This window comes from Mesoplodon densirostris, chromosome 20 (genome assembly GCF_025265405.1).
Source record: "Mesoplodon densirostris isolate mMesDen1 chromosome 20, mMesDen1 primary haplotype, whole genome shotgun sequence".
Classification (NCBI taxonomy): domain Eukaryota; kingdom Metazoa; phylum Chordata; class Mammalia; order Artiodactyla; family Ziphiidae; genus Mesoplodon; species Mesoplodon densirostris.
In genome coordinates this window covers 32,660,207-32,672,476 of record NC_082680.1, presented here as the reverse complement: position 1 = coordinate 32,672,476, position 12,270 = coordinate 32,660,207, and the positions used below count along the sequence as shown (strand labels likewise).

General features: G+C 47.6%; 1 protein-coding gene across 2 annotated transcripts in view; it reads right to left on the bottom strand.

The window, feature by feature from the left end:
* The window catches only part of IKBKB (inhibitor of nuclear factor kappa B kinase subunit beta), a 46,984-nt gene extending 44,594 nt beyond the window's left edge, over positions 1 to 2,390 (bottom strand). For both annotated transcript variants that reach the window (XM_060085953.1, XM_060085954.1), the window contains exons 1-2: positions 2,301 to 2,390; positions 1,590 to 1,712 (exon numbers count right to left, since the gene is read on the bottom strand). In XM_060085953.1, the coding sequence (XP_059941936.1) occupies positions 1,590 to 1,694 (105 nt within the window). In that variant the 5' untranslated portion in view covers positions 1,695 to 1,712; positions 2,301 to 2,390. The remainder of the gene's footprint in view (positions 1 to 1,589; positions 1,713 to 2,300) is intronic.
* Between the last annotated feature and the right edge of the window lie 9,880 nt (positions 2,391 to 12,270).

Genomic DNA, 12,270 nt, shown 5'->3' with positions numbered 1-12,270 from the left:
GTGGGGCTGTGGAAGGATCTGACTCTCCTTTCCTGATGCCAGGCCCCTGGCTGCACCCCCTGCCCCCCTCCCCCAACCCCGTCCCAGCCACAGGGTTTGCTGGAATTGGCGTCTCCTGGGTGAGTGTGAGAATTACCAGCTGCAGGACTGTCCTCTGCCCTCCAGCTCTGGCTCTCACATTCCTCCAGGGGCTGCTTCATCCACTCAGAGCTGACAGGGTTCAGGGCAGGGCCTAAAATGTCTTCCAGTTGATACAGGAGGGTGGCTGTCTGAGATGGCCCTCCGTGTGGCTGGCCGGGGGCCTGGATGACCCTCCCTGCTGGCTGCAGCCAGGCTCCTGGGAAGCGGTACGAAATTTTCCATCTCTTGAGTCCAAAAAGATGCTCGCGGCCCTTGATTAGAAAGCAGGAGCCTTCTTCCCTCAGGGGCTCTGGGGTGTCTGAATTCTGGGTCAAGAAACTAGTATTATCTATTTGGTGAGAGGGGGTTCCCTCAAGCAGTGGTCTCCAAATTGGGTATATGTAGGGGTTTCCCAAGACTGGAATCCAAAAAATAAACACCAAATGAAGCTTTCCTGATATTAACCGTACAGCACCGTCCTCAGATCATCTGTCAGGTCACGTGCCGCTTCTGACACTCAAGGGATCCCAAGGAAAATGGGCATTCCACAGGCAGGGGATGGAGGATGTGCTGCAGGTTCCGTGTGCCCCACTTTGGTAGAATTATGGATGGTATTATCCGATTTTAACAAAATAACTCTCATAAAATGGACGAATGGCTTAAAGACACTGCTGTGGAGAATTTCAGTGCATGTAACACCAGTACAAACAAACAGTAATATGGAAGACCTAACGCTTGTGGGGTGAGAAACTCACGTCAGACACATAAGGAATAAAAACAATGAGGATCACTTTGTTATCCAGCAGAAACTAACACACAATTGTGAAGCGATCATACTCCAGTGAAGATGTTTAAAACAAAACAATCAGGATCTAGCAGAGCTAAAAAGAAATCGGTCCAAAGAATTCAGAACTATAAAAATTATTTGAAATACGGATGTTCACCCACCATCCTTAACGATAATTCTCACTTTCGTGTGTCTCTGTATAATTCGTGCTGTGAAGTATTGCAAACAATACTGGGAAGACATCATAATTGGTAAGTACTTAAAATATTTTTTAAATTAACTTTTCAAACATTTAAAAATATTTTATTATTTTCACACTGTAGATTTTTCTATTTTTGCATGTTTCATAACATGTAATATATTACTACACAATGTATTAGTAGGTGTTAGTCTAAGGTTAGCATAGATATATAATTTTCAATATATATAACTGAAGCTGAAAGCTTAAACTTTTTTTTTTTTTTACTATTTATTTAGGTGACACAGTCATTAAAGCTTGGAGACCACTAACCTAGAGTCAGCTTAGGGGCCCTGAGGCCCCCTCTCTCACTCTCTCCCAAGAAGCCCATGGCCAAGGGGAGCCCCGTTCACCCAGGGAGCCCAGGGTCGGGCAGAGGCAGTGAGGGGGGAGCCTGCCCCCAACCCCGCCGCCCCCAGCTCTTCCCAGTGGCACCGGGCCTACCTGATTGTGCCATCGGATGACGTTCCCAAATCCCCCTGTCCCAAGCCGTTCTTTCATTTCCCAGGCCCCGCATGTCTGGGTTGGCAGGGAAGGTGACCAGCTCATACTGATGTCCTGCTAACTCTGTAAGCAATTTGGTGGTGGGGGACAAAAAGCGAAGGTTAAGGAAGAATGGAACGCAAGGAGATGGACAAGAGATACTACAGCCCTTCCATGTGAAAGGAGAAAAATCGGAAGTGGTTTTCACCTCGTACATAAACCAGGTTGTTTGGTTTGGTTTTGGTTTTGGTAGCCAACTCCGGCCTTTCGCAGCCCCTCCACCGACCCCCCCCCTCCCCAAGCTGTATGGAAGCAGCAGGGAGGAGAGTCCCTCAAAGGACGGGGCGCCCCACTGCCCAGGACCTGCAAGGGGATCCCCAGCCGGGACCCCGCCCGGGAGCCCTGACCGCTGGCCGGGGCGCCTCCCCTCCCAGCTCCCCGCGGTCCCTGCGTCACCGCGGCGCGGACGAATCACCGCCCCGTCCCGGGCCCCCGCCTCGCGGCCGCCACCCGGCACCACCCCGCCGGGGCCGGGCTCCGGGGCCTCCCAGCTCCCCCCGCCCAGGAACCCCTGACTCAGAACCCGTCACGGGCGTCCCCGCGAGCCCCGGAGAGGAGGGGTGGGAGCCCGCCGGACAGGTGACACCGGGGGCGCCCGCCCGAGGGACTCACCTGGCGGCGGGGCGCGGGCGCCACCCAGACGACATTAAAATGCGGGAATCTCAAACCCACCAGCCGAGCGCCACTTCCTCAAACACTTCCTACTCTGACGTCATGGAGCACGTGGGCTGCGGCCTTAAAGGGACTGCGCGGTCCAGGCCCCGCCCCGCTCCGCCCGTTGACCAGCCCTAAGAAACGCCAGAGTCCTCTTTAGACTTAGCGACTTCGACCTGAGCGGCTTCTGGGACAGGGAAGATGAGGATTTCCTCACCTGGCACCCCTGGGGTCAGCCTGACACGCTTCCTAGACTTTGAACTGGGGGAATTTCCCGGCCCCTGCTAGGACTGGTTTAGGGCCGGTTTACACGGATTGCCCTGGGCCTCCTGTTCCTGGGCTGCGCTCCCTGCCCTGTCTGGAGGCTCCTTGGCTCATATCGAGAATGATAAGTCACACCTGTCGTCCCTAGGAGGAGTGACAGCCCCGTTTCCTCCTTTAAAAAATAAAGAACAAGGGAAAGAATCCAGTAGCGTAACACAGAACTGCAGGTTCGGCCCCAGTGTCGTCTGGAAATTGTGAGAACAGCTGTTAATCGGTCATCTCCTACCTACTTGGCATCATAATTAGGTTTTTACTATTGACTTTCTCAGTTCGAGGCCCTCATATTAGCAGACAAAGGAGAGGCCTCTGTGTGTTGGTATATTTACTCAAGCAGGAAAAAAAGTATTAAGGGCAACCTGAAGATAATAGCTCACTTTATAGAGTGCTTACTGAGTGCCTGACACTGTCTAAATTCTGTACTTGGATTTCCTCATCCAATTGTCAAGACCATCCTACAAATTGGACAGTACTGCATTATTATTATCCCCATTTTACAGATGAGAAAACTGATGCACAGAGCAAAAAATCTTTATCCCAAAGTCACAGCCTTATAAGAGGATGATGATCTGATGCTTAAACCCCAGCAGCTGGTTCTTGGGTGCACACTCTTAAAAGTAGCATACTAGTAAGTTCAGAAGGGAGCAAACTGGATTTTGAATCCGGGTACTGCTATTGAGAACCTCTGAGAATTTAGGGCAAGTTATTGATACTTAGACCATTCTAAGCAGCCATTTTTCTTCTTTAAAATGTAGGCAATATTAATGGATGGGCTTGGAGGGTATTATGCTAAGTGAAATAAGTCAGACAGAGAAAGACAAACACTGTGTGGTATCACTTATATGTGGAATGTAAAAAATACAACAAACTAGTGAATATAACAAAAAGAAACAAACTCACAGATATAGAGAACAAACTAGGGGCTACCAGTGTGGAGACAGAAAGGGGGAGGGGCACGATAGGGGTAGGGAATTAAGAGGTACAAACTACAACATATTAAATAAATAAGCTACAAGGATACATTGTACAGCACAGGGAATAGAGTCAATATTTTCTAATAACTATAAGTGGAATATATTCTATAAAAAATTTTGAATCACTATGTTGTACACTTGAAACTAATTATATTGTAAATCAACTATACCTCAATTTTTTTTAAAGGTAGGCAATATAAGGGTGAATTGCATGATATTATCATTTTTTTAAAATAAAACAAAACCAGTTGAAACATCAGCAACAAAGATTAGCAGTTTCATCTGGTTCAGCCTAAAAGCAGCAGGAGGTAAGAGGGCACACAAGTCAGAGACAGGAGGGCTGGGAGGGCAGGGGTGTTGTGAAGGACAGGTGATAAGATGGTAAGAGCCGTGCCTGACACAGAGGACGCTCCTGCCTGGACAGAGCCTGAGGCTGAAGTTTACTCTTAGGAGCAGACGTCAACCCAAGCAGACGGGTCGGTGTGCCGAGGGCTGCCCTAGCCACGCCAGGATGCTCAGAGTTTCTCCACTTATCCTATTGCTTCTGCTAAACAGCACACTGGGCCTCAAAGCAGGAAGAGAAAAGAACATGAGTAAACAGTTGTAAAACACTCAGAACAGTGCCTGACATATTCTAAGTGCCATGTAAGTGTCTCTCTCTCTTTTTTTTTTTTTAATTTTTGGCTGCGTTGGGTCTTCGTTGCTGCGCGCGGGCTTTCTCTAGTTGCGGCGAGCGGGGGCTGCTCTTTGTTGTGGTGCGCGGGCTTCTCATTGCAATGGCTTCTCTTGTTGTGGAGCATGGGCTCTAGGCACGCGGGCTTCAGTAGTTGTGGCACGCGGGCTCAGTAGTTTTGGCACGTGGGCTCAGTAGTTGTGGCTCGCGGGCTCTAGAACGTAGGCCCAGTAGTTGTGGCGCACGGGCTTAGTTGCTCTGCGGCATGTGGGATTTTCCCAGACCAGGGCTCGACCCCGTGTCCCCTGCATTGGCAGGCGGATTCTTAACCACTGTGCCACCAGCGAAGTCCTAAGAGTCTCCTTAATACATCAAATTTTTAAATAAATTTATTTTCATAAATAAAATTTTACCGAGTTCTACAGGTGCTGGCCCCTCTCTAGAGTGTGTTTCCTGTTTGACATCACAAAAGGTTTCTTTTTAATCCTGTCACCACTGAAAATCACTGTCCCTGAGAAACTTAGTGAGACATCCAGAGATATGCCAAAGGTTCACTCTGCACCACTATAATTTAAGAATTCTCGGGGCTTCCCTGGTGGCGCAGTGGTTGAGAGTCTGCCTGCCGATGCAGGGGACACAGGTTCATGTCCCGGTCCGGGAAGATGCCACATGCCGCGGAGCGTCTGGGCCCGTGAGCCATGGCCGCTGAGCCTGCGCGTCCGGAGCCCGTGCTCCGCAACGGGAGAGGCCACAGCAGTGAGAGGCCCACATACCGCAAAAAAAAAAAAAAAAAAAAAAGAATTCTCATTTGCTCAGCTAAAAATAGCTTGGTTTCCAACTAAATATAAATCTCTCTGATAAGTCACATATTACTGGATTTAAAAAAAAATTAATGATGGCACAGGAAGGAATCTCTGGGTTTTATCATGTCCTGAGATGTTTATCATGTTAAGCCCCTTTTTCCCTCCAGATAAGACGCATCCACTGCCTACGTCTGGTCTTTATCCTGTTCTAGAGATGACTGAGCAGATTTTTTACAAAAAATATTTTCAGATGCAGCAGAAAAGTCTTCCTTTTCCTTCCTGTTTTGAGGCTGAATGTGCTATTTAGGGTGATCCAGAAACACTGAGCAGCATGAGTGCCCCGCACAGCCCTGGGTACTGCTGGTCTAGGGTATCCAACTCTCATTAGAGGCACCTAGAATCTTACTGGAGGCATACGACTCACTGAGTGTCCCCAAGTGATGAGAGATGGGGACCAGGCAATACAAAGTCCAGTGCTAATTTGTTCTGCTGTAGAGGCGGTATGGTGTTGGTGATAAGGGTAACGTTTCCAATGGGGTTATTTTAAAATAAAAGTCTTCTTCACAGGGTAAGTCAAAAATAACCATCCTCTTGCTCGATCTTTGAGAACAAAACAGCACTGAGCTCCCTTGAGTGAGAAAAGGATTGTTTTCTGAGCAATCTGGGAGCTGAGTCATAGTAAGAGAAGCCAGCTTAAAAGATAAGAAAGCAATAAAACAGACCACTTGGCAGAGGGAGGATTTCCCCAGGCCCCCAGCCCCAGAGTCAGCTCTGGTTCAGTGATTTCAGCAACTCTTTCACTATCCTTCTGAGTTTGTTTTATCCCAGCCCTGCAGGGAGAGAGTTCTGCAAGTCAGGACCTGCTCCTTCAACAAACAAAAAATCTTTTGTCGCAAAAGTTGGAAAACTTGTTCAGTTGGAGGACATAAAGAAATCCCGCCTTTCTTCTAGGGGAGATAGTGGGAGGTGGGAATGGGCTGGTGGAGACTGATGGTGAGAATGAACTTCAGCCCAGACCCTACGTGGCTCAGCGCAGAGCCGGCTGCAGTGAGGAAGGGAAGAAACTGTAGCTAACTTCCACCTCTGTGAATGAGCCCTGGGCCAGTCCGGCCATCGTGCCTCAAACCTTGGGTGAAACACGGAAAGCTGGGGATTTGGGGCCCTGAGTCCCCGTCCTGAGAGGGATGATAGCTGGGGGAGGAAATCAGCTTGTAAGCTCCTTTCATTTGTACATGCACATGTTTTTATTCCAGTAAATTCGAATTAAAGAGGAAGGAGCTGCTAAAGCACAGCTGCCCATCCCTTGGCCGTGGTGGTGGGGAAACCATGGATGTGGGCTGGGTGTGTGTGCTCATACCTTAGGATGTTTCTTAGCTCACCTCAGTTCTGAGCTCTTACCTGTGCCCCGTGGGAGCAGAGATTTTATTCCCTGCTGCATTCCTAGTGCTTGGAATATCACAGGTGCTCAATAAGAGTTTACTGAATGAATGGGTGAATTGGCCAAGGCAAAGACTTGGTGATACTGCACCCTTTAGCATTTGGTTATAAGTGGTCTCTGGAGTCAGAGAGATGTGGTTCTAATCCTGGCTCTGCGTTTTCTTGGCTTTGTGAACAGGCAGTTCACTGGCCCTCACTGAGCCTTAGTTTTCTCATCTCTAAATTGGGGGCTAATAATCATTTAAAAGTCTACAAATAATAAATGCTGGAGAAGATGTGGAGAAAAGGGAACCCTCTTAGACTGTTGGTAGGAATGTAAATTGATACAGCCACTATGGAGAGCAGTATGGAGGTTCCCTAAAAACTAAAAATAGAGTTACCATATGACCCAGCAATCCCACTCCTAGGCATATACCTGGAGAAAATCGTAATTCGAAAAGATACATGCATCCCTATGTTCATAGCAGCACTGTTCACGATAGCCAGGACATAGAAACAACCTAAATGTCCATTGACAGATGAATGGATAAAGAAGATGTGGTACATATATACAATGGAATATTACTCAGCCATTAAGAAGAATGAAATAATGCCATTTGCAGCAACATGGATGGACCTAGAGATTATCATACTGCATGAACCAAGTCAGAGAAAGACAAATACCATAGGATATCACTTATATGTGGAATCTAAAATATGACACAAATGGACTTATCTATGAAACAGAAACAGACTCACAGACATAGAGAACAGACCTGTGGTTGCCAAGGGGGAGGGGGGTTGGGGAGGGATGGATTGGGAGTTTGGGATTAGCAGATGCAAACTATTATATAGAGAATGGATAAACAACAAGGTCCTCCTGTATAGAACAGGGAACTATATTCAATATCCTGTGATAAACCATAATGGAAAAGAATATGAAAAAGATTATATATATGTATAGCTGAGTCACTTTGTTATACAGCAGAAATTAACACAACATTGTAAATCAACTTATACTTCAATAAAATTAAAAAAATAAATTGGAGGCTAATAAAACCTACTCCTCATGGTTATATGGTTTAAGTGAGATAAGATCTATAAAGTGCCCAGTACAGAGCTTGGTGCTTATTAACACCCATTTGAATAGTAGTTATTAATACTTTTTTGTGTTTTTTTGTCTTTCTTTTTCGGCTGCATTGGGTCTTCATTGCTGAGCACGGGCTTTCTCTAGTTGTGTTGCAGTTGTTCAGTCAGGGACGAAAATGAGTCCAACACACGAGATGTACGCGTTAAAGCACAGTGGTAGAGGGCTGTTGCTCGCTCAGGCAAAACAGCCAAGCCCTCAGTCCACTATGGCGTATTTTTTTAAGCTTTATCTTACCTCTATTATACTTTTTGTAATTAAAAGCACATTTTAAGAGCTAGATGTACTTTACTTATAACTTTATCTAATACAAAGGGTTCTGTTTAGTGCAGGCTGTGCCTTCCTTGAACATCTAATCAGTGCACCTCCTTATTTCCTTATGTTCCCGATTATACCAAGGACATGCGTGGGTCAGTGCCCAAAACAATCAGTACCGCTTGCAGTCCTGAAACATTCGCACGCACCCACCTTGCTAGGTGAACCGAATCTTGGGTCACGTCTCTTCCCATGTCCTCAGTCACCCTTCTACAAGCTGTGGCAAATGGGGTCTCTACTCTTCATTGAGGTGCATGGGCTTCTCATTGTGGTGGCTCCTTTTGTTGCAGATCATGGGCTCTAGGGTGTGCAGGCTCAGTAGTTGTGGCTTGCGGGCTCTAAAGCGCGGGCTCAGTAGTTGTGGTACACGGGCTTAGTTGCTCCGTGGCATGTGGGATCTTCCTGGACCAGGGCTCGAACCCATGTCCCCTGCGTTGGCAGGCGGATTCTTAACCACTGCGCCACCGGGGAAGTCCTAATACTGTTAGTTTTTAAATGCAATAATCCAGAATTCAGCTGAGATCCTCGTCCTTTGTGATTCAAGTGAAATGGGCTCCAGCAGGCCCCCACTTAACGGTGAAAGGCCCTGTGTCCATTCACCTTTCACGTCTCTCCAGGAATTTGATGTAAGAGGTGGCGGTGTTAAAAGATAGTATGCTTCGCAGCCTCCTCTGATTTTGAGCTCCTGCTTTTGCTGAATTCTTGACTGTCCTTTCCAAATCGGTCTTCCTCTCCACCACAGCCAGCGATTTTGTCACCACACTCTCTTCTAGTCCTTAAGAGCCATTATCACTAATCTTTAAAAAAAGACTTCAATTTTTTTTAACAGAATTGTGTATTTATTTATTTATGACTGCGTTGTGTCTTTGTTGCTGTGCGCGGCTTTCTCTAGTTGCAGCGAGCGGGGGCTACTCTTCGTTGTGGTGCTCGGGCTTCTCATTGCAGTGGCTTCTCTTGTCGCGGAGCATAGGCTCTAGGCGCGCAGGCTTCAGTAGTTGTGGCACGCGGGCTCAGTAGTTGTGGCGCACGGGCTTAGTTGCTCCATGGCATGTGGGATCTTCCCGGACCAGGGCTCGAACCTGTGTCCCCTGCATTGGCAGGAGGGTTCTTAACCACTGCACCACCTGAGAAACCCCATCAGGATTTAAATTAAATCCTTTTGCCCCCCTGGGTTTGTGGATCCAGTTCTCTGCCCAGACCTGGAAGACAGCCCTTCAGCTCAAATTCACCCAAAGCATCATTCGCAGGACTCGTATTTGCAGACTTTGCCAAAGGTTTGCAGAGATGGAGACATTTACATCCCAGCACCACAGGCGATTTGAAATAGGCCTCAGACAGCTTCTCTTGAGCAGTTTCCATTCCCACCACCTGGCCCAGCTTCCCCCACCTCCACCTCCCACCTGCCCTGGCCGCCCAGCTCCAGGCCTCCTGCTTGTGGACAAAGAGCCAGATCCCTCTGACATCTCGGGCAGAGCAGCCCATTCTTCTCGGCCACAGCCCCGTCCTCAGTTAGGTCCCCAACAGAGCACAGCCAGGGGCCCTCAGGCAGCCTGCACGGCTTCTAAACTAGATTCAGATCCCAACGCTTTAGGCTGAGGCCCCAAGGCTGTCCTTTCCGGGCCCACCCACTCTCCAGCTGCTGCCCTCAGGCTGCCATCACCTCCTCCAGACGCTCCGTCACCCCCCGGAGGCCTCCCCTTCATGACAAAAGTCCTGGGCTGAACCAGGGGACGTCTACACTCTAATTTCTCTCTCGGTCCCTGCAGAGCCACTACCCTCTAAGTTCCCTAACTGCAGTGATTCGATAGGAATTCTGCCTCCCCTTAGAAGACAGAAACACCGACAGACCGTTTTGGGTCCTAAATAATAAAAATTTTCCCCTCTCTGCTACTGCTACCTGCCAGTCTGGATTAATTCACACTGATCTGGTGGGTGGGTCTGTGAAGTGGGCAAAAAATGGCAGGACCCGGAGGGATGGTTCTTAGGAGGAAAAATTGTAGACCCTATTCATTTTATTACCAGAGGATGTCAGATCACTTAAACACATAGATAATCTTTCTACTTACTTTTGGTCATTAAAAAAATTAGGTTTATAGAGATACCATTTACATACTATAAAATGTACCAATTTTAAGTGTACAATTTAAGGAGTTATTTTACAACTGTGTGTAGCTCAAGAGCTCTCATGAGAATCACGCCGTAGAACATCTCCATCACCCCAAAGTTTGCCCTCCCTTGGGGCCCCTTGCCGTCCACCCTTCCCCCGCTCCAGGCCCAGCCCCCCGGCCAGCACTGATGCAGTCATTGCAGTTACTCAGTTTGGCCCATGTTCATGTAACTTCGTGGCAGCTACCATTTCTAGAGAACTGTTAAGGTGTGGCCAGCCTGCTGGCTTGGGCTGGATTTCTCCTGCTGAGAAGTCAGAAGCTGGAAATGACCAAGTGTACACTCTGGGAAGGGCCCGGATCAGCAGCTCCAGACCCGGCTGAGCCAACCACATGGGGAAGGAGGACTCACCACTGAGCCGCCTGAGCCAGGAATGAGGAACAGAGAGAAAAGGGAAAGGCCGGGCAACTCCAGAGGGAGCAGGCGGAAGGCCACAGGGCCACAGAGGTGGGAACTTTAATTAAAGGCCTGCACTGTGTTGCAATTCAACTGTCAGACCCCAATCCACCCCAAGCCCAGGCTGCTGTCAGCACTTCCCCTGGTCAAGGGTGTTTGTCCCACCTGCCTGCCCCGTCCCAACTTCTCCTTTCTGCAGGAGACTGCGGGGGGGCTCCGGGGGGCCAGATCTCCCAATAGGTAAAGCGGATCTCCATCTCTCCACCCACTTCCTGCCTCGGGCTGGGGCCTCTCTCTGTCTGAAGACATCTTACCCAGCTCCTCACTCCCCTGGGCCTCTGCCTCCAGCTTCATGCCCTTTTCTGTGAGTGGGACCTTTTGCAGGGGCGTTTGAATTTTAACTGGAAAAAGAAAAGGAAGTAAAATCACGTCTTGAACATCTTTTACCAGAGGGAAAGAAAAATTCAAACAGTAACAAACAAAATTAAAAGTAAAAAAATTCTCTCTCCAGGTCTTAATTCCCAGTTTGTCCCCCAAGAGCCAACACATCAGTATTTCTTTTATGTCCTCTGTAGGGAGAACAGGGGATACTGTCTTTTTCTTTTTTTTTTAAATTTTTTTGATGGGGACCATTTTTAAAGTCATTGAATTTGTTACAATACTGCTTCTGTTTTTTTTAACGTTTTAGTGTTTTAGCTGCGAGGTATGTGGGATCTTACCTCCCCGACCAGGGATCAAACCCTCTCCCCCTGCATTGGAAGGCGAAGTCTTACCCACTGGACCACCAGGGAAGTCCCGGGGATATTGTCTTAAAGCAGCATAACATATGCATGGCTGTGTACCTTCCCTTTATCACTGTTCCATGTCAGCGTATATATTAATTTTGATATAATTTCAAACTTGCAGAAAACCTGTAAGAAGAGTAGAAGGAATTCCTGTACACCCATGAGCCAGATTCACCAATTATCGATATTTCACCCCTTTTGCTTTATCTGTCTACCCACCTACATATTACTTTTCTTTTTTTTTTTTTTTTTTTTTTTGCGGTACGCAGGCCTCTCACTGTTGTGGCCTCTCCCGTTGCAGAGCACAGGCTCCGGACGTGCAGGCACAGCGGCCATGGCTCACGGGCCCAGCCGCTCCGCGGCATGTGGGATCTTCCCGGACCGGGGCACGAGCCCGCGTCCCCTGCATCGGCAGGTGGACTCTCAACCGCTGCGCCACCAGGGAAGCCCACTTTTCTTTTTTTTTAATTGAAGTATAGTTGATTTACAATGTTGTGTTAATTTCTGCTGTACAGCAAAGTGACTGAGTTATACATATATATACATTCTTTTTTATATTCTTTTCCATTATGGTTTATCATAGGATATTGAATACAGTTCCCTGTGCTATACAGAAGGACTTTGTTGTTTATCTATCCTATATAAACTAGTTTACATCTGCTAATCCCCATCTCCCATTCCAACCCTCCCTCAAACCCATCCCCCTTAGCAACTGCCAGTCTCTATGTCCTTGAGTCTGTTTCTGTTTCACAGATAGGTTCATTTGTATCATATTTTAGATTCCACATATATGTGATACATATGGTATCCGTCTTTCTCTTTCTGATTTACTTCATTTAGTATGATAATCTCTAGGCCCAACAATGTTGCTGCAAATGGCATTATTTTGTTCTTTTTTAATGGCTGAGTAATATTCCGTTGTATATATGTAC